Source organism: Geotrypetes seraphini, chromosome 4, assembly GCF_902459505.1.
Source record: "Geotrypetes seraphini chromosome 4, aGeoSer1.1, whole genome shotgun sequence".
In the NCBI taxonomy this organism is placed as follows: domain Eukaryota; kingdom Metazoa; phylum Chordata; class Amphibia; order Gymnophiona; family Dermophiidae; genus Geotrypetes; species Geotrypetes seraphini.
Window position 1 is genome coordinate 197,176,080 of NC_047087.1, and position 22,539 is coordinate 197,198,618.

Here is a 22,539-nt window from a genome sequence, read left to right on the forward strand (position 1 = left end):
GTTCCTCCAGTTCCTGGAGAATATTTTTCTGGAACCTTGAAAGGCTCTCTGGGTAGAGGTTCCTGTGGAGTACTGGCGAGAGTGCTGGTACCCATGAAAGGACCCCCAGCTCTGGCCTCTAGCTGCTTGGGGGTCTGCTGTCTGGTAAACAGTATGGTCGATGATCTTGCATACTGTCCATAAGATCATCTAGGCTCTTGTCAAACAGCATCTGTCCCCTGAATGGAAGCCTGCTCAGTGTTGCTTTAGAGGCCAAATCATCCCCTCATTGCCTGATCCAAAGCATAAGATAAGCAGAGATTTAAAAAAATTGCTGAGACTTTCCCCATGACTCTTATTATATCTTAGAGTGCATCTGCTGCGTAATCTATTCCTGCCAACACAAGCTGAGGCAAGGGCTCAGAGTCTGTCAGGGTCTGATTTGTGGGTAGGATAATTTATAAGGTGATCCGTCTTTGTCTTTTGAGGGTCTGATTTTGTAGCCTAGAATTACAGGCATGTGCCATGAAGGAGGTCATGGCTGCAGCCTTAATCCCTAAGACTAGAGCATCAAACTGCCTCTTGAGGACCATATCCACTCTGCGGTCCTGAGAATCCTTTAAAACCATGCCTCCCTCACTTGGTAGGGAAGTGTGTTTGGTAACCTGGGCTACTACGGAATCCACCTTTGGCATAGCAAACATTTGCTGGAATTCCAGATCAATGGGATACAATTTAGCTGTGGTTTTAGCTTCTCTCAGGGAGCCTGTGGGGGTCTCCCAGGGCTCTGTGATTAGGATTCTCATATCTAGGTGCCATGGAAAAGATGTGGGTTGAGCCCAGACCCCACACAGAAGAGGATGGGGTTTGCAGAGGATCTATCTTCAGTTCTCAAAAGGACTTGGTAATGATCTCTTGCAAAGCAGAGGGCTTAAAATTTCAAAAAACGGAGGATCCTCCTCCTTGTCTATGGCTGATACTGCCTCCTGGTCCTCTAGATGAGGGACTGGTTCTCCCACCAGGGAAGCCTTACTTTGAGACAGTAAAGAGATTAAATCCAATCCCTTGCTCTCTGAGTCCCTATCCGATGGACCATCGGAGTCCAGAATAGGTTCCGCTCTCAGGGAAAAAAATGCTCTGAGTATCCAGAGGGGCTTGTGCACTGGTTTGCTCTCCAGCAGACCTGACCAGCAGAGTTCTGCCTTGTGCATAAGCCTGCTTGAGAAGATTAATGAACTCTGAGGTAAAGGCCTGAGAGGGCAATTCTCCTTGCCCCTTAGGATGGAACAAATGCATTTTCTTGGGTTGCAAAGCATCTACCCCTTACAATGCACAGGGCTCCAGTCCCAGGGCTCCAGAAGGCATTTCATTTCCCCCAATGGGACCATCTACCTTCCTCCAGCCTTAGAGGTCTGTGAAGGGGCTAAGCCCAAAACTCTTGCCCCTCCATCCCCTGCTGTGTGCCACATGGCGTAAGGGCACTCTTCAGCCACTCATCCAGTGCAAAAAAGGCATTCTATATGGGTATTAGTGTCTGAGGACTCTATCCCTATCCATTTTGAGGCAAAACAAGGTGTTTTGAAGAAGCCCCCTGCAGAACAGCACACACAGCTTTTCTCTTCAGGGCAGCCCCACTGAAACCGGGAGCTGCCCCAACGAAAAAACTGCTTCTCCTGCCGCAGGAAGGTACTTCGGGCCGCGTGGGAGTCCAGCTCCGCCTCCCGAAGCCCCCTGCAGAACAGCACACACAGCTTTTCTCTTCAGGGCAGCCCCACTGAAACCGGGAGCTGCCCCAACGAAAAAACTGCTTCTCCTGCCGCAGGAAGGTACTTCGGGCCGCGTGGGAGTCCAGCTCCGCCTCCCGAAGCCCCCTGCAGAACAGCACACACAGCTTTTCTCTTCAGGGCAGCCCCACTGAAACCGGGAGCTGCCCCAACGAAAAAACTGCTTCTCCTGCCGCAGGAAGGTACTTCGGGCCGCGTGGGAGTCCAGCTCCGCCTCCCGAAGCCCCCTGCAGAACAGCACACACAGCTTTTCTCTTCAGGGCAGCCCCACTGAAACCGGGAGCTGCCCCAACGAAAAAACTGCTTCTCCTGCCGCAGGAAGGTACTTCGGGCCGCGTGGGAGTCCAGCTCCGCCTCCCGAAGCCCCCTGCAGAACAGCACACACAGCTTTTCTCTTCAGGGCAGCCCCACTGAAACCGGGAGCTGCCCCAACGAAAAAACTGCTTCTCCTACCGCAGGAAGGTACTTCGGGCCGCGTGGGAGCCCAGCTCCGCCTCCCGAAGCCCCTGCCAAATTCAACTGATTTCTTCGGGAGCAGCCCTCTGCCTTCGGGTGCTGCTCCTCAATTCTCAACCCGGCTGCCTCTGCCAGTTTCCAGAACGACCGGGCCGGCGTGGGAGCCCTGCTCCGCCCCCCCGATCCCGCAGGAGGACAACTTACATAAAAAGACACAGCGCCAGCACTCGCCATTTTCCAGCACGACCGGGCCGGCGTGGGAGCCCTGCTCCGCCCCCCCGATCCCGCAGGAGGACAACTTACATAAAAAGACACAGCGCCAGCACTCGCCATTTTCCAGCACGACCGGGCCGGCGTGGGAGCCCTGCTCCACCCCCCCGATCCCGCAGGAGGACAACTTACATAAAAAGACACAGCGCCAGCACTCGCCATATCCCAGCACGACCGGGCCGGCGTGAGAGCCCTGCTCCGCCCCCCCGATCCCGCAGGAGGACAACTTACATAAAAAGACACAGCGCCAGCACTCGCCATTTTCCAGCACGACCGGGCCGGCGTGGGAGCCCTGCTCCACCCCCCCGATCCCGCAGGAGGACAACTTACATAAAAAGACACAGCGCCAGCACTCGCCATATCCCAGCACGACCGGGCCGGCGTGAGAGCCCTGCTCCGCCCCCCCGATCCCGCAGGAGGACAACTTACATAAAAAGACACAGCACCAGCACTCGCCATTTTCCAGCACGACCGGGCCGGCGTGAGAGCCCTGCTCCGCCCCCCCGATCCCGCAGGAGGACAACTTACATAAAAAGACACAGCGCCAGCACTCGCCTTTTTCCAGCACGACCGGGCCGGCGTGGGAGCCCTGCTCCGCCCCCCCGATCCCGCAGGAGGACAACTTACATAAAAAGACACAGCGCCAACAGCGCGCCGCTGTTCGGCGTGCCGACGAAGGCGCACGACAAAGGCGCCTGCGCCTTAGTGAGCGCCTTCATGGAGCACCTGAGAGGAGCACCTGAGAGGAGCACCTGAGAGGAGCACCAGCGGACCTTGGAAACGGGAACACCAAAGCCCCAGAGACCACTCCACCAGACCTCCTGCCGACTTCCATTATAAGGTAAGGAGCGAAAGATCCCCGCTCCTCCCCCTCATCCAACCAGGACTCTAAGAGAGAACCATTCACTCTACCTAACACTCCGAACACTCCGAACCAGACATCAAACATGAAGCTCTCCCTGCATACACACAAACTAGCCACCCTCCTGATAATCCTCCTCATCTCTAGCTGGAAAACAACAGCAAACAACTTACCCACCACAACCCCAACCGCCAGTACAACCAACTTCCAAATTCCCAACAGAATACTCACATCAAGAAACCCGAGCCACCACACCAGCACTCAACACCCCATCAATGTAATCTGGAGAAGAAGATCAACACCTCCGAAAACAAAATCTCATCCAACTCCCACAACACTCATATACCCGGAAACAACTTACATTCCCCAGACCAACACGACCTCCCTTACTTGTGCCTATGTTAACATCAGATCTCTAGGACCCAAAACAGAAAACATAAAAAATTGGATAAAAACAGAAAAACTTGACTGCCTATTCCTCACTGAAACCTGGTTAACCTCAGACACAGACCCTAGAATAAAAGAAGTATGCCCGCCAGGATACAAAATAACAGTAACCTGCAGAGAGAAAAAAAGAGGAGGAGGACTAGCAATAATATTCAAGAACTCCCTAACTCTAAACATTCTTGAGAAAACATCCACTCCACAAATGGATTTCCTAGCGTGTCAACTCACAAACCCAACACTAAAAAACTCTCTAAACTGCTTGCTCTGCTACATAACACCAGGAAACTGGACCACAGTGAGACCTGAATTTGAAAACTTCATCTACCTAAACTCACTAACAGCTGAATATAACCTCATCCTAGGAGACCTAAACCTACACCTAGAAGACACAACCTCCACACCAGCAAATAACTGTCTATCCTTCCTCAATGCCTTATCCTTCCAGATCCTAAACCCACAAACCACTCATGAAAAAGGTCATCAACTGGACATTGCTGCCTTCATGTCTCACCAACCATCCAATCCAGCAATCCAAACTCCTAACGGAACATGGTCCCCATCCCTATGGTCAGACCACTACATTTATAACTTCAACATCAATTGGACCAAAACCAAACACACACCTCAATCAAAAAAAACCACATATACCTCACGCAAACATATCGACCCAACCATTTTCTGGTCAAATGTAGACGAAACTATCCAAGACTGCGACCCAAAAAACTTCATCTCCCACTGGAAAAATGTATCCACCAACATCCTGGATGATCTGGCACCCCTACAAACCAAAACCAGAACCAGCAGGAAATCAGACCAATGGTTTGATAATGAATTACTCCAACTCAAAAGACAGTGTAGAAGATTAGAAAGAAAATGGAGAAAAAAGAACCAAGATCAAACAAAAACCGACTGGAAAAAAATCAACAAACAATACAAAAATCTACTAAAAGATAAGAGGAAAAGCTACTATACTAATCTCATAGGCACGGAAACCCAAGATTCCAAAAAAATATTCCAAATCCTGAAAGAATTAACAGACACCAAACCATACACTACCACCACGAACACACCTCCACCATCACCCACCCTCTTAGCAGAACACTTCAAGAACAAAATCACCAACACCAGAGCCACACTCATCCTTAACCCATCCCATCAAAATCCAATCACAATCCACCCTACAGGAAAAGAGGCAATCGCAGCAGACAGAATTTGGACTCAATTCCCTAACATACAATGGTCAGAATTCAACAAATTCTACAAAAAATACAGCCATGCCTCCTGTGACCTCAACCATTGCCCCTCATATCTCCTTACCACCTCTAGTGTAAAATTCCGCACCATAACTCTACAATGGATCCAATTCACGCTCACAGAAGGCACATTCCCTGCTGACCTCAGCGAAATTGTCATCACCCCAATCCAAAAAGACCCAAAAGCACCACAAAACCTCCCATCTAACTTTAGACCTATAGCCTCAATTCCGCTATATGTCAAAATTATAGAAGGCCTAGTAGCCAAACTCCTCACCAATTACATAGAGGACCATAACCTACTCCACCCCATGCAATCAGGCTTCAGAACAAACTTCAGCACAGAGACACTACTAGGCTCCCTTATGGATACCGTCAGACAACAACTTAGTACAGGGAAAAAAATGCTACTCATACAACTGGACCTATCGGCGGCATTCGACCTAGTAGACCACAACATCCTTCTACAGATCTTAGATGCAATAGGCATCTCAGACAAAGTATACTCCTGGTTTGAAGGATTCCTAAAACTCAGAACCTACAGTGTAAAATCAAACAAAGAAAAGTCAGAATCCTGGTCAAACCCCTGCGGCGTACCACAAGGATCTCCACTATCCCCTACCCTCTTCAATCTCTACACTGCTTCTCTAGGAACGCATCTGGATAATCTAGGCATAACCTCCTATAGTTATGCGGATGACATCACCATCCTCGTCCCATACGATCACTCTAAACCTACCATGACAGACAAACTTCACCAAACACTTGAAGCAGTCACAACCTGGATGGAAAATCAAAAACTTAAACTCAACCAAGACAAAACCAAATTCATCCTCCTAGAAAATGACAAGATCCAAACCACAACCATCCTAGACATAAACGCAACCAAATATCCCATCCAAACCACCATAAAACTACTAGGCATGACCATAGACAGATGCTGCACAATGCAACCGCAAATAAATAAAACAATTCAAAAATCATTCGCAATCATGAGAAACCTAAGACAAGTCCGAAAATTCTTTGAAAGAACACAATTCCAACTTATAGTACAATCCCTAATACTAGGTATATTGGACTACTGTAACATACTCTTCCTTCCATGTCCTGCAACCACGATAAGACAACTCCAAACAATCCAAAATACAGCTTTGAGACTCATCTACTCATTGAAAAAACATGACCACATCACTGAAGCCTTCATCAACTCACACTGGCTCCCAATCCAAGAAAGAATCCAATTCAAATTCTACTGCATATTATTTAAAACCCTACACGGAGACAGCCCATCATACCTGAACAATCGCCTCATCCAAGCACCCAGTACCAGACACAGAAAAACGCACTCCCCATTCATACCCCCCCCAATCAAAGAAGTAAAAAGAACAAAACTACACGACGGCCTCCTAGCCACTCAAGCCGCAAGACTGGACAACCAGATCTCCAACCTTCTGATGACCACCCCAGACTATAGGACGTTCAGAAAAGAAATAAAAACCACACTTTTCAAGAAATTCCTGAAACAGCAATAACAACACGACCTCTAAATGCTCTTAAGATCTACAACTTACCTCTCTAGCTAATCATTGTAATTATGTCTTTTTTAAATTAACCTTTTGTAATCCGCCTTGAACCGCAAGGTAATGGCGGAATAGAAATCCCTGATGTAATGTAATGTAATGTAATGTAATATTTTAAAAATTGGGAAATCTAAGATGGCTGTGACGGCAATGTTTTGATGCCAAAAAAGGTTTAAAAACTCTTCAGGGCTGACCAAAAACATCAAAAAATGGGATTTTAGAAGAGAGGGACCAAACGCCTAATTACAGAAACAGTCAAAACACAGTTTTCAAGATCCCCCCCCCCAATTTTCCCCATAAGTTGTCACAGCCTGTACTCACAGATCATGTGCAGCTTATTTCAGCTCCTTTAAAAATGTAGCTGATGTAGCTGTAGCTGGATGGGTTTTCTGTCTCAAGCTGCCAGTCGGACCGTAGTTGGACTGAACCTCTACATCCCTGGCCCATGACAGATGCAGAAAAGAAGGGGGGGGGAAGCAAAGCTGCAGCTGGCACCCTGAGTGCCATGAAGAACACTATTGATGCCTAACAGCCTTTGCTCAAGCTCCTGACCAAGTCAAGGAAGCGAGCAAGTGCCAAGGGCCTATAGCTACATAAATCTTCAGCAGGTTGGCTGTACAGGTCTCCGAAGGATACACATGCAAGCTACAGACTAAGGGACTCATAATTTAAAAAAAAAAAATCTAAAAAGTGGCCTAAATGGTGTAGTGTAGACGTAGTGGTGATCTGGGCATTTAAACAGCTGAACGTAGAGGCAGGCCATTATAAAAAAAAACAACTTCCTTTTAGACTTTTTTTTTGATAATGGACATTTTCCCTGCTTCTACTTTCAACGTTTAAGGCCTTAGGTCAAAAGGGGACTTAGACGTTGTTTTTGATTATGCCCCTCTAAATATCTGTTCTACTCCAAGCAGGCAAAGCTATCCTTTGAAGCTGCGTAAAAACCCACAAAGAAAGCACCACAAAACAATAAAGATATAACTGGAGCAGATCAGAAAAACACCTTCATGTTCGCCTGCAGAAGGAAGAACTGAAGGGGGCAGCAGAGACCAGGGCTGTGGAGTTGGTAGATAAATCCTTCGACTCCAACTCCTCAGTTTCTGGTGCCAATGTCTCCGACTCCAGTACCCAAAATTGTCTCAGACTCCTCAACTCTGACTCCACAGCCCTGGCAGAGACCGTGGAAAAGGAGGAGGAGTTGAAAATATGTGATTGATATCTTCTGTAATATACTTGTGAGCAAAGATGGACAACCCCTATAGTTCAGCATACTATCTCTTTTGCACTGGAAATTCTAATTCCAGTCAGTAACATCAAGAAAGCCAATGATGGTTTTAGCTCCTAATTCAATCCATTTGGATAATAGTTTGGTTTCTTCATAATATTAGAAGCTTGAGGACACATGCAATAAATATTTAGAACAGCTTTAGAAAACAAATAAGAAAATTGGAGATAATAGATTACAGCACAAAGTAGATTACCATAAATCAATCAGCAGCTGAAACTGCTGAAATCAAGATAATCATGTTTTTGTTTAGTTTGCAAATTAAAGGGCTACATGAGCTATTTCTAGTAACAGAAGAAACTTGTGGTCATGCTAATTCTGGTCTTCTGCATTCCTTCCAAACATTTGAAACCCAAAGGGTTATACCAGAAGAAGTGAAAAAATGTTTCTGATGAAAGACAAAAAAACCAACAGTACAAATGGAAGCATTTTCCAGCCAGTATTCAGAGTGATTTAATTAGCTGGAATCAGCCACTGACTGATTAGCTTGTCATTTCCAATGGCATTTGACAAGTTATTTTTGCTGAAAACAACTAGTTAGTGCTGAACAGCAAGATAGCTGTGTTGGGGGTGTTTCAGGGGCAAAGTCCAATTAGTTCTAGATTTTCAGAGCTAACCAGCCAGTGTTAATGCATAAATAGAACCGCATAGAAAGCTGTCCCATCTTTATACGCTAAGCATGGCTGGTTAGTTTTGAATATTGAGTTAACTAGGCATGTGCTAATCGAGAAGGAGAGGCACGGGGAACTTCCCCAGAGATATCATACATTTCTGTTTTGCTCTATAACTCATGAAAAAGAACATTATTGTGAACGTGCAACATAGGTGTATCAATGAACCAACCTACTGTGTGCAATTAGTACTAATCCATAAGAAGATAAGAAGATTCAAATTCAACAATCTCATTACTTTATTAGTAATTTAGTCATATATGTTCATCTGACTGACAGGAGAAGAACTCCAGGCTGGTCTATAGAGTTGTCCATGGCAGAAAGCAGGCAAATTGCAAAACCCACAGGGTGGGCAGTACAGACTCCTGTGTGTATTAATAGAAAGAAGATTATCCAGGTAAGAACATAATCTTTCATTCTGTTACATAAAGAGCTCCCAATGGAGGTGGTGGAAGTGAAAACTATATATGAATTCAAGATAGCATGGGACATGCATGTGGGATCTCTTAGCGAGAGGAGGAGATAGCGGATGTTGTGGATGGGCAGACTGGATGGGCCATTCAACTTTTATCTGCCATCATGTTTCTATATTTGTTTCTCTAAACACAGGAGTCTGTACATTAGGTGACGTACCAGAGCAGTGTCAGATATCTAGGGTGGGAAAGATGAGCCTGCCTGCAAAACCAAGGACCCAAAAGCGGTACGCCGCAATGTCCACTATGTAGGACCTTGAAAAGGTATGGAGAGTAGACTAAGTAGCTGCTTTACAAATTTCTTTGGATGGAACTGCCTGGGACTCCCTCCATAAAGAAGCCACACTTCTAGTTGAATGAGATTTGAGAGAAATAGGTTTGCCATAACCAATATACATTAATGAAATTGACACACAAATCCATCTATTAATAGAAGCCTTAGAAGCTGGTCTTGACTGTTAGGTCAGAACAAAAAGATGGTCAGAAAGTTGAGAATCATTGGTTCTTTCTAGGCAGTGGAATAAAACTTTGCACATTCAGCTTCTGCAATATCTTATCTTGCTTAGTCAAACCCATAGAATGAAAAGCGGGCAAACAAACCTCTTTGTTGACGTGAAAGGCTGACATAACCTTTATCAGAAAGGAAGGTGTCACATGCAGTGAGACCCCAGCCTCTGTAATCCCTGAGGAAGAGCTCTCTGCAGGAAACAGCTTGCAATTCCAAAATCCGTCTCACTAAGAATACTGCCACTAGGAATACTGTCTTTACTATGAGATCCATAAAGGACGCTTCTTGGAGGCTCATAAGGAGGCTTAGAAAAGCCCTTTAAGATGATATTAGGATTCCAGGCCGGGAAAGGCTGGCACAACGGAGGTTGTAACCTAAGCGCCTTCTTCAAAAACCAGGTCACATCCAAATGAGATTCCAGTGATAGTGTTCCTCCTCCAGTGATAGCGTTCCTCAGAAGCATGAGAGGCCTGCCACCTGGACTTTGAGAGATGCCACTGCTAGATCTTTTTTTAGTCCAGCTTGTAGAAATGACAGGAACTCAAGAATTGGCACCTCAAAAGGCTCTACCTGATCTTTGGTTTACCAGAGCTGGAAAGTCTTCCAGGACTTAGTGTAAGCCACAAATGTCGATGGCTTCTTTGTTCAAAGAAGAGTCAAAATGACTACCTCAAAATAATATTTGTGGGTTCCCATGCACTCATGAGCCATGTCATAAGACCAAAGCGCTCCAGATTCTCCAAAGTGCTCCAGATTCTCTGACTGAGAAGCGCCATATAGAACTGTAGCTTGATGCATCTGTCTCATTGGATATGCACTAGATTTGCATACCAAGGCCATTGAGGCCAGTCTGGGGATATCAGAATCACAAGCCCCAGGTGATTCGCAATTCTATGGATGACCCGGCCCAACATGGGCCATGGTAGAAATACATATAGAAGCCTATCTTCTGTCCAGAGCTGAGCTAATATGTCCATTCCTGCACTTCTCAATTTGTCTCTTTAGCGATTCACTTTTGTGTTCTTGGCTGAGAACATCAAGTCCATCACTGGTGTTCCCCACTGTTGCACAATGAGGTTGAATGCTCTTTGGGACAGTGACCATTTCCTTGGGTCTAGAGTCTGCTAACTGAAAAAGTCAGCCTGTATATTTTCTATTCCTGCTACATGGGCTGCAGAGAGTGCCAGAAAATGAGTTTCCATCCACCTGAACATCTGGGCCTCCAGATGTTATAGAGCACTTCTGGTGCCTCCCTGTCTGTTCACATAAGCTACCATGGTGACACTGTCAGAGAACACTCTAACTGCCTTTCCTTCCAGGTACTTTTCCAATGACCTCAATGCTAGATGAAAGGCTTGTATCTCCAAACGATTCAAGAACCACTTTCTCTGCGGGAGGGTCCATTGACCCTGCACTGGAAGACTGCTGCAATGGACCCCTTAGCCAAACAGGTTAGTGTTGGTCATTAGTGTCACCCATGAGGTTATATGAAGGGGCATGCCCTTTGATAAGGAGTCCCCCTGGAGCCACCAGCGCAAGCTGTTACTCGCTTCCCCTGTCCAGGGGCATGGCTGCTGATCTGGCATCATTGTATGACTTCTTGGAGGTTGTGTTGACATGAGACCCTGATGGTTGCTGGCATCTGGAGTTACCAAATCTCTGTCCGGTCCCTGATAAGATCTCTGAGTGGAGGAACCTGCGTAGAACTGGCGGGAATATCATGAGGAACAAAAATTGCCTCCACCTCCTGTGGCAGGTCAGCAAGGTCTACTGTTTGGCCATAAGGTCATCTATGTCTTCACCAAATAGTATCTGTCCCTTGAAAGACTGTCTGCTCAAAGTGGCTTTGGAAGCTGAATCGCCTGCCCATTGCCTGATCCAGAGCATCCTGAGGGTCAAAGTGGCATATGCCAAAACCTTGCTTATGACTCTGATTATGTCATACAGTATAGAGAATCTACAGCAAAGGGTTGAGACAAAACCCTTTTTACTTAATCATAAATTATACTCACTGTGGGGGAGGACATCATACATTGTTTTGTGTCAGATGATAGGATCTCTTATAACACACAGTTATTCCAGATCCACATCTTGTACTTCAATTGTGTAATTATCTGTCCACCCCACCTCCTGTTAACCAATTTAACAGCTTAATCAATTGTCTCTAATATTATCAATCTCCTTAGCTTGTTAACATATATAGAGTGTCCCCAATTTTCCAAACAATGCGTGTTTCTTTATAACGGCAACACTTAGCTTATAGACACATCTTCATTCCAGTGCTGGCAAATTTTCATCACTCCCGACACTCCGCTGGATGCTCTAAGAGCATTTCGATCTGCACAATCTGCTTCCGGGCATTAATATAACTGTTGCCGAATGTGTCAGATCATGGGATCTCTTATAACACACAGTTCCTATGATCCTATGATCTGACACAAAAAAATGTATGCATTTTGTGCCTTGGCTGTTTGTGGTCTCCAAAAGGGATTTTTTCTCTACCACCCAGACCCCCTGTGGCTCCCCAGTCCTAGAGGACTCAGGGGAAGAAGAACCCACAACTCAATCCTCAGCCAACCATGCAATGCAAAACTGGAATGATATAGGGACAGCAAGCAAAAAGCAAAAAGAAACTGCAGACTAATATGTACAAGATGCAGGCTATATTTATTATACTAAATATTTCATGCAGTTAATAATACCACCTTATTACAAACCAAGAGACCCGACACAGTCCGTGTTTTGGAGAACACGCCTTCTTCAGGGGTCCATGGTTGATAAGGTTTGTAATAAACCACAATAAAATGGTATAAAACGAATGCCTGTTTAGATAAAGTCACGAGCCAACAGTACAATACAAAAAAGATGGGAATCACACAGGGGCCCCACAGTCCGTGCTCAAGCCTCTAATAAATCAGAAGGTGAGCTGGCTCCCAGGATAATGAATCCAGAGTCTTGAAGAAACCCCAAGTAGGCTGGCTCATCAGGTACACAAGCTGCAGTCTGTCTTTACGGAGTCTGCACCCTCTCCTTGACACAGCAGCCCTCAAAATGGGCTCCTCTGGGCACTGAGAGAGAGGCTGTGCTGGGGTGGTAGGGCAGGGTAGCGGCAAGACTAGTGGATGGTAAGAACGAGGCAGGGCACTTTGGGTGGAACAGGGGCGGGATCATGGGCAGGACCAGGGTGGGTTATGAGCAAGGTCGGGGCGGAGTCATGTGTCCTCTTTTTTTAGGTTACAAATATGGTAACCCTATTCTGAGGTAACTGACAGCTGATCATGGTGTCAGACGTGGAAAGTGGGACTGTCAGGGTAGCTGACAATTGATTGCAGGATCCAAGGGGAGGGCAGGGGGAGTATTGAAACCAAAATGAAAGCTGATAGCTCACCATAAGGCCTGGAATGTAGGGATGAGGAAGGATTGGGGTTTTAGAGTGGAAGGAGAATTTTGTTTTGCTAATGACATCTCATTTCAAATACTCCCTAGTGCACAAGTTAGCTCTATTTTAATCAGATAAGTTAAACCTAGCAAAATTAGTCTCAAATTATCCAGCTAGATTGTAGCTGATTCTCTTGGGTTTTATGGTTTACTAGCTTTATAGCCCGTTACATTAACGGGTGCTAGAATATATGTGTGTGTGTCTGTCTTTATTTTTTTCTCTCTCTGTCTCCTTAGCCGCTTTCTGTATTTCTGTCTTTCTTTGTTTTGTCTGTCCTCCACCACCCCTTGCATGCTCCCCCTGTCCATTCTCCCTTCCTTTTACCTCCCCTGTGTCCACCACCACACCTTCACTGCTCCCCTTTTCCAGCAGCAGCCCTTCTCCCTTTGTTTTACCTCCCCCCTGTCCATCAGCACCTCTTCCTGCTCCCCCTGTCCAGCGGTAGGCCTCCCTTCCTTTTTCCCCCCCTGTCCATCAACACCTCTTCCTGCTCCCCCTGTCCAGCAGTAGGCCTCCCTTCCTTTTTTCCCCCCCCTGTCCATCAACACCTCTTCCTGCTCCCCCTGTCCAGCAGTAGGCCTCCCTTCCTTTTTTCCCCCATCCATCAGCATCTCTTCCTACTCTCCCTGTCCAGCAGTAGGTCTCCCTTCCTTTCCCCACCCCCCACCAGAGCAGAATCTCCCCTGTCTATCCCCCCAACAGTCCAGCATCTTCCTTCTCTCTATCTCCCATCAACCCATCATCTCACCTCTGTCTCCTCCTGTCAGCCACTGCCATTCGCCATGTGGTCAATCCGCTGCCGACAGGCAGGGTCCAGCTCCGGCGCATCGCTCGCGCACAGCAGTGGAAGCAGCGCCACCAGCAGCAGCGCTGCCATCGGGAGCCCTTCTCGAGGGGGCGGGACAGGCTACTGAGGAGCTTCGGGGGCTGCTGAGACGGCAGAGACGGAGCGGCCAAGCTGAATTGGCATCCCCCCCCCGGTGCCAGCGCCACTCTCCCTCTCAGCCGGAGAAAGAGGAGACTGTTGTGTGGTGATGTATAAGCGCGCATGTGCACTCTTGTGGCCACATCGCGACGGATCAGGGAACACGGCTTTAGAGTGCGCATGCGCGCTTACCATTTTATTATTATAGATGGTTTTTGAAAATAGACCTCTAGGAATATACAGAATATTTGAAATAAGTGGAAAGAATCTTCTAAATAATTTAAAAATTTAGAAATTAAACATCGAGGAGGTCAATATTCAGCAGCACTTAACAAGCAGCTGAATGTCTGCTCTAAGTACATTGGCACCAGTGGCGTAGCAAGGGAGGTTGATGCTTGGGGCGATGGTGCCCTTCATTGCCATGCTTTGTGCCCCCACTCTTCCCACTGCTTGAGCACCTCCCTGCTCCCGCATACCTCTTGAAATGTTTGCTAGCATGAGCAGCATCTTCCACCTGCTGCTTGCGCCAGACTCAGCTCCCTTCTGTCATTAGCAAAACAAAAATCAGGAAGTGATATCAGAAGACAGCCAAGACTGGCATGAGCAGCATGTGAAAGATACTGCTCATGCCAGTGAATGTTTAAGGAGGTAAGTGGGAGGGGGGATGGAGAGGAGGAGATATATCGGTGACCTCTGTGAAGACGGTGTCAGGGACAGTGCACCCCATCCACACCCTCTTACTGCGCTACTGCCTGCCACAATCTAGGCAGTGGATGGACTCAGGTTATAGCCGGAACATATGCCAGCACCAGCCATATTCAGTGCCAATGCCCACATACCTAACTGGGCAGATAAGACCATGTAAAAAGCAGCCTTATCTTCGCTCGGTTAAGTATGCAGATGCCAGCACAGAATATCAGCTGCCAGTGAACTGAATACTCAATGTCTGCGCCTGAACATGGCAAGGTATCGAATACCTGGGTCTAATTTAGCTGGTGATGGTCAGCGTTGAAATAAACATTTAACTGCTGCTCACTGAATATTGACCCATGAAATTGTAAAATAGGTATTACTAGAGGTTATGGACCTATGAGCTACTGACATTGATCATGCATAGTCTTACCCTGATGATGCTCCTCATTGGGCCCTGGTCACTGTTGTATGCTTCTACTTCCAGGATATGTGAGGAATTGCTTTCTCTGTCCAGAGGGCGGGACCCACGCATAACCAGCCCACTGCTGATATTGATGCGAAAGTTATTCTTACTGTTCCCTGGTGAAAGAAGGTAACAATAAGCCAAGCCACAATCAAACCATTACTGCTAACAAATGGTCTTAATATCCCACAGTGCCCAGCCTTTCAAAAGCAAAATATTTGGATGATTTTCTAAGAGAAGTCCATAGGCCATTATTGAGATGGCTTGGAGAAATCTACTGCTTATTCCTAGGATAAGCAGCATAAAATCTTTTTTATTCCTTGGGATTATGCCAGGTACCTGTGACCTGGGTTGGCCACTGTTGGAAACAGGATACTGGGCTTGATGGACCTTCATTCTGTCCCAGTATGGCAATTCTTATGATCTTATTTATTTTAAAAATATAAAGCTAAATTGTTTGACACTTTTATAGGCTTAGCTATTCAACATATTTTAGCAGAATGGAAAAATAGTGCTGCACTTTCCTTTTCAGCATGGTGATCCAGTATTTGTTTAACTTGCAAATTTTAAGAGATGGCCGCCATCAGATGGAATAATGTTCATTATACACGTAGAGAGGCATAATAAAAAAAAAGTCTAAGTCTCCTTTTGGCCTAAGGCACTAAATGCTGAAAGTAGAAGGAGGGAAAATATCCATTCTCAAAAAAAAAAAACGTCCAAAATGAGTTTTTTTTTTTGCCAATGGCCTACCTCTACATTCAGCTGTTTAAACGCCCAGACCACTACTACGTCTATACTTACAACACATTATCAACCAAAAAACAGCCTAAGTCCCAAAACAAGACCTTTTAGGCGAAGGAGGGGCCAGTCCTTTGCCTAAAAGTTGGATTCTGTAACCGGTATCTGTAAAAACAACACCGGTTACAGAATCTACACCTCCCCCCCCTCCGGCAACAATCGCAGCAGGATGTTGAATGAGAGCAACAGTGCCAAGTAACAGGCATTTGGAGATGCTGATCTTTCATAAGATATCAAAATAACTGCGCTTTTGTAGTAAACATTTTAAGGTGCAAGTTCTTCAGTTATAGCATCGAGAGGACATAAAGTTCCAATATCCCCCGACAGTATCACCTATTCAGAATGTTTAGATCCTCAGAAACACCACTCTGTGTTCAACAGATTTTCATTATACAGAGCTTTATGTGCTCTGTCGTCAAAGGATCCTTATCTATTTATTTTTATTCAATATTTCATTAGATTAAATGTAACTTTTATATATTTAGCCATACTAGTAACATTTCATAAATATTAATAATTTATTGCTAGTACTTAGCTTTTTATTGTGGTCAGAATCAGGGACAAATTATCACCAACATGTTTTGCATAACCATGCTTTTTCAAAGTGAAGTCACTAATAATATTGTCGCCATCCTCTTAGACCACCTTATCATAAGAGCCATAGGAAACACATGTTGCTTCTGAGCAACAAGTTTCAAGTTTATTAAAATTTGATTCTTACGCTTATAATAAAATTTCAAAAAAACAAACAAACAAGAGTTTAGAACACACTAAAACTGCATGGAGATACCAAATTAATCAATACAAAACCAAACTCAAGGAAAAACGAAAAGCCTACTACTCCAATATGATAGGCAAAAAAATCCCAGACACAAAAAAGCTATTTAATCTATTAAAGAATCTCACAGATACCAAACCTTACCTCTCCACCCAAGGTATCCACTCACCAACAGCCATCCACCTAGCAGACCATTTCAAAAACAAGATCACCAATATCAGATCTACATTCATCAACACACACACCCATCTAGAAAAGATAACAACAAACCCATCAACTAGCGAAGCCATCGTAGCAGACAGAAGCTGGTCCGATTTCCCAATTCTAGTCTGGTCGGATATGAACCGACTCTACAATAAATACAGCCATGCTTCCAGTGACCTAAATAATTGCCCCACCTACATATTATCAAACGCCTCCACCACATTCAAAACCAACTTCATGCTATGGATTCAAACCACATTGACAGAAGGCCAATTCCCACAGGACCTAGGAGAGATCTTAATCACTCCAATCATAAAGGATCACAAAGGCCCAATAGATAGCCCCTCCAACTACAGACCTATCGCTTCAATACCATTGTACGTTAAAATAATAGAAGGCCTAGTGGCACAATACCTCACCGAATATCTGGAAAAACATAACCTACTCCACCCCTCACAATCAGGATTCCGAACTAACCATAGTACAGAAACACTACTTGTCACATTACTAGATACAGCCCGACAACACATCAGTAAAGAAAAAAAAATGATATTAATACAATTAGACCTCTCCGCAGCATTTGACCTAGTTGACCACACCTTATTACTACAAATTCTCGACGCCATAGGAATCTCAGGCAAGGTCTACAAATGGTTTCAGGGGTTCCTCAAATCTAGAACCTACAGGGTAAAATACAATGATATCAAATCAGAACCATGGACAAATCCCTGCGGAGTTCCACAAGGATCACCTCTCTCACCTACGCTCTTCAACCTCTTTATCTCCTCCCTAGGAGCCACTTTAGATACCCTAGATATCACATCTTTCAGCTATGCTGATGACATCACCATAATCCTCCCCTTCGACCCATCAGAGACCACCACCACAACAAAGCTAGAAACAACCTTAGACACAGTAGAAAAATGGATGATGGATCACAAACTAAAACTAAATTCTGAAAAAACAAAATTCCTTTTGCTCGAAAAAGCCCAAACTCCTACCATCACTGAACTGAAAATCAAAAATACCAAATACCCAATACAACCCGAACTAAAACTCCTAGGAGTTACGATAGACAGATGTTGCACAATGCAGCCCCAGATCAACAAAACAACCTAGAAAGCTTTTCTAACCATGAGAAATCTCCGTAAAATCAGAAAATTCTTTGACCAAGCACAATTTAGACTAATCGTCCAATCCCTAGTCTTAGGTCTGCTGGATTATTGCAACTCCCTATATCTTCCTTGTCCAGCCACTATGATAAAACAACTCCAGACCATACAAAACACCGCCCTCAGATTGATCTACTCACTCAAAAAATATGATCACATAACAACTGCCTTCTTAGACTCTCACTGGCTACCCATACAAGCACGAATCCAATTCAAATTCTACTGCCTGATATTCAAAGCATTACACGGCTCTTCCCCCTCCTATCTAAATAACTGCTTAAACCAAATCTCCACCTCAAGACACAGAAGAACCTCGAACCCTTTCGCCTTCCCCCCACTCAAAGTCACACAACGCAAGAAAATGTTTGACAACCTTCTAGCAACACAAGCAGCAAAAATCAACCATTTCATCTCCAATCTTATGACAATATCAGACAACTTCAAAACATTCAGAAAAGAAATCAAAACCCTGCTTTTCAAAAAATTCATCCAAATATCTTAACCCCTCCTCTTTTACCTCCAGAAGATTCACCTACCTTCAGATAACCTTCCCCCAAATTACCCACCTTAACACCTTCCAATTAAACAAATACCATAAATAGATTGTAACCTACCCTCTCTAACTGAATTCCATATGTATTTTTCATACAGTTCTTCACTGTCAATTTAATTTCCATCCTATAAATTCACATAGAATTTTTCTTTTTTCAACCATCTTTATTTTCTCTTCTTTATTAATTTCCAGGTACTTTAGTTAGATTGTGAGCCTTCGGGACAGTAAGGGAATTTTTTAAGTACCTTCTTACTTCTCATTTATAATCTTAATGTATATTTTCTTCAAACCGCTTAGAACCTAACGGATGTAGCGGTATATAAGAAATAAATTACATTACATTACATATAATAAAATAGGTATGCCAAACAAAGGGTTAAATTTGAATCTAGTACCATGTTCTTCAATTCAAGGCCTTTGAGACAATGGCAGTCCTCAGGGACCTCTTGGGTGGCCTGCATAATCCTTCTTAGAGCCAGCATTAGGGGGAGAAACAGGGCAGTTGCCCTGGGTTCCATAGCTCCAGAGGGCCCCCCATGAGCCGGGTTAATCTTCTCTTCTCCCCACCCAGTTCCAAAGCCCCTCTCACCTGTAAAAATGCAAAGAGGTTGCCGGTAAAGCAGAAAATCTCTAGCATTACTTGCGGTCTCCTCAGCGCTTTTCCTTTGATGCAGATTGTCTCCTCTGATGCAATTTTCAGGTTTCTGCTTGGGCGGACTGGTGCTGAGGAGGCAGTAGGCAGCGACAACGAATCATTGCTGTGCCAGCAACCTCCTTGCATTTTTACAGGTGAGGGGAGCTTCAAAACTGGGTGGGAGAAGGGAAGGATGCCCAGCCTACAGTGGCCCACTGGAACAGCTGATTTTTAAAATGAAGGGAGGGATGCTGGATAGGAGTGCATTTGGTGGACCCAGGATTGGTGGGGAGGGAGGAATGAAATAAGGAAGAAGGGAGAGATGCTGGATAGGAGGGCATTTGGTGAGTGAGGATATCAGGAGAGGGCAGTGAAGAGAGGAGTTAGGGGGGCACATGAATGGATGGGAGGGTAAGGAGATGGGGCAAATGGATTGAGGGGAAAGGAAGGCAAGAGAAAGGGAGGATATGTACACATGGATGGAGAGGAGGGGAGGAGAAGAGAAGAGAGGGGGAGAAAATGATGCCCATGGATGGAGGAGAGGAGAAGACAAGAGAGGAAAGAAATGGTGCACATGGATGGAGGGGAGGGAAAGGCAAGAGGAGAGGGAGGATGTGGTGCACATGGATGGAGAGGAGGGACAGAGAAGAGAGGGAATAGATGGTGCACATAGATGGAAGGGAAGGGAAGGGAAGAGATGGTGCACATGATGGAGGAGAGGGGAAGAGAAGGAAAGGTAGATAGATTGAGATGGAAACAGAATGGAAGAAAGCTGAATATGAAAAATCAGTACCAAAGATGGATGTACAGTAGGTCAAAAAGTGCAGTAGGAGAGGAAAGAAACAGCAAATGCATAGGGAGGCCTTGGAAACAGAGTTGAGAGCACAAACAGAGGGAACAAGATGATTCAAAAAATAAAATCACCAAATAGCAAAGGAAAGAAAAATGTTTTTTATTTTCAATTTAGTGATTGAAATATGTCAATTTTGAAAACTTACAACTGTTGTCTTTAAATTTTGGGACTGTTCAGGAAGAAATACATTTTATTGTGTAGTACTGTGTGCAAAGTCTGGCATCTTAGGGTTTTGTTTATGTACATTAGTACTTTTAGTTTATGGATCTGTATTTGAAAATATTTTTTTTTTCTGTTTTCTGCATGTGTGACTGAGGGCAGTTGATCTGGTGGGAATGGAAGTCTAGAAACTTTGGTATCATGGCCCCGAGTAGGATGATATTTGTCAGCTCTCTTTCAGCTCTTTTGGACTCAAAGTGGCCTCAACTTAAAAATTAGTAAAGTCCACTGATCTAGTATAACTCCATGAAATTTTGATTTGCTTTGTCAACAATAATTTCCACTCCTTTTCTGTTAATTGCTCATAATTCCCAAACCAGACTATTTTTGTTGAAGGCAGCCAGAGCTAGTCTGGCCTAGGGTTAGACCTCTCAGAATCTGATGAAAGGTACAGCTTTAGAGGTGCCTGGCTGCACACAAATCACAATGGATACGAGTCTCTTCAGCTGGGGGTGTTGGGCAACTGCATGGACAAGGTGGTTCAGGGATGCTGGTCAGCAACCAAGGCATCATGGTCATCAATGGTTTGGAAATTTGGGCTAATTGGAGAGCTTTATGCATCTTACAGCATATGCTGCAGGACATAGCATGTTTTCCAACGCCATAGTAGTAGCTTATGTCAATCATCAAGGAGGAACAAAGGGTTCATTGGTAGCAGCAGAGTAACACCTGTCAGTGGTACATGCATTTGGTTCAATTACTTGTATGGGATAGTTGAAAATTGTGTAGTGAAGAAGCCTTCTTTGTCAAGGGCTAATCATCATCAATATCTGGCCAAGTCAAGAGCCATCAAAGCAGCAGTTAGGGAGGCCAAATTCCGCATGGAGGAGTCTCTAGCAAAGAACATCCAGAAAGGAGATAAATCTTTCTTCAGGTATATCAGTGACAGAAATAAGAACTCGGGCAGGATAGTACGTCTCAGAAAACCAGACGGAGACTATGTGGAGACGGACTCGGAAAAAGCCCAACTGTTAAATAAATACTTCTGCTCAGTTTTTTAACTGCGAGGCGCCGGGAATCGGCCCTCAGCCACAGACAATGGTTAAATCAGTTGACCCGTTTAGTAATTTCAAGTTTACACCCATCGGCGTCTACTGCGAGCTTCAAAAATCAAGGTCAACAAGGCAATGGGGCCTGACAACCTACACCCTAGGGTGCTCAGGGAGTTGGGTGATGTCTTGGCGGAACCGCTATCCGCGCTCTTCAATTTCTCCCTTAGTACAGGTAACGTCCCGATGGACTGGAAGACGGCTAACGTCATTCCACTCCACAAGAAAGGCTCCAGGATGGAGATGGCAAATTACAGACCAGTGAGTCTCACATCAATAGTGAGCAAACTAATGGAAACCCTAATCAAACGCCAATTGGATAAGATCATGGACGAGGAGAATCTATAGGATCCCCGCCAACATGGATTTACTAAAGGGAGATCCTGCCAATCCAACCTGATCAGCTTCTTTGACTGGGTGACAAGGAAGCTGGATGCTGGTGAGTCCCTGGACTTCGTCTACCTGGATTTCAGCAAAGCATTTGATAGCGTACCACACCGCAGGTTGCTGAGCAAGATGAGTTCTTTAGGCTTGGGCGACACATTGACCAAATGGGTTGGGAACTGGCTTGGAGGTAGGCTTCAGAGGGTAGTGGTGAATGGCACCCCCTCCGAAATGTCAGAGGTGATAAGTGGAGTGCCACAGGGCTCCGTCCTGGGCCCGATCTTGTTCAACATCTTTATAAGAGACTTGACAGAAGGGCTCCGAGGTAGAATAACATTGTTCGCCGATGATGCCAAACTAAGCAATGTAGTGAGCAAAAGCACAACAGACAAAAATTCAATGGCAGACGATATGATGCATGACCTACTTCTACTGGAGCGCTGGTCTAGGTCCTGGCAACTCAGTTTCAATGCCAAAAAATGCAAAGTCATGCACCTGGGAAGCCGAAATCCATGCAAGGTTTACACCCTAAATGGCGAGATCCTGACAAGAACTGAAGCAGAAAGAGACTTAGGGGTGATTGTCAGGGAAGACATGAAGTCTGCAAACCAAGTGGAGCAAGCTTCATCCAAAGCAAGGCAAATCATAGGTTGCATACGCAGGAGTTTCGTCAGCCGTAAACCTGAAGTCATTATGCCACTGTATAGATCCATGGTGAGACCGCACCTGGAGTACTGTGTGCAATTCTGGAGGCCGCATTACCGCAAGGATGTGCTGAGACTGGAATCGGTCCAGAGAATGGCTACC

The 22,539-nt window shown here is 45.1% G+C and overlaps 1 protein-coding gene across 1 annotated transcript in view; it reads right to left on the bottom strand.

The window, feature by feature from the left end:
• The window catches only part of CDH23 (cadherin related 23), a 1,673,137-nt gene that overhangs the window by 422,367 nt on the left and 1,228,231 nt on the right, over positions 1-22,539 (bottom strand). Inside the window, exon 29 of the mRNA XM_033942780.1 lies at positions 15,056-15,204. Coding sequence (XP_033798671.1) covers positions 15,056-15,204 — 149 coding nt within the window. The remainder of the gene's footprint in view (positions 1-15,055; positions 15,205-22,539) is intronic.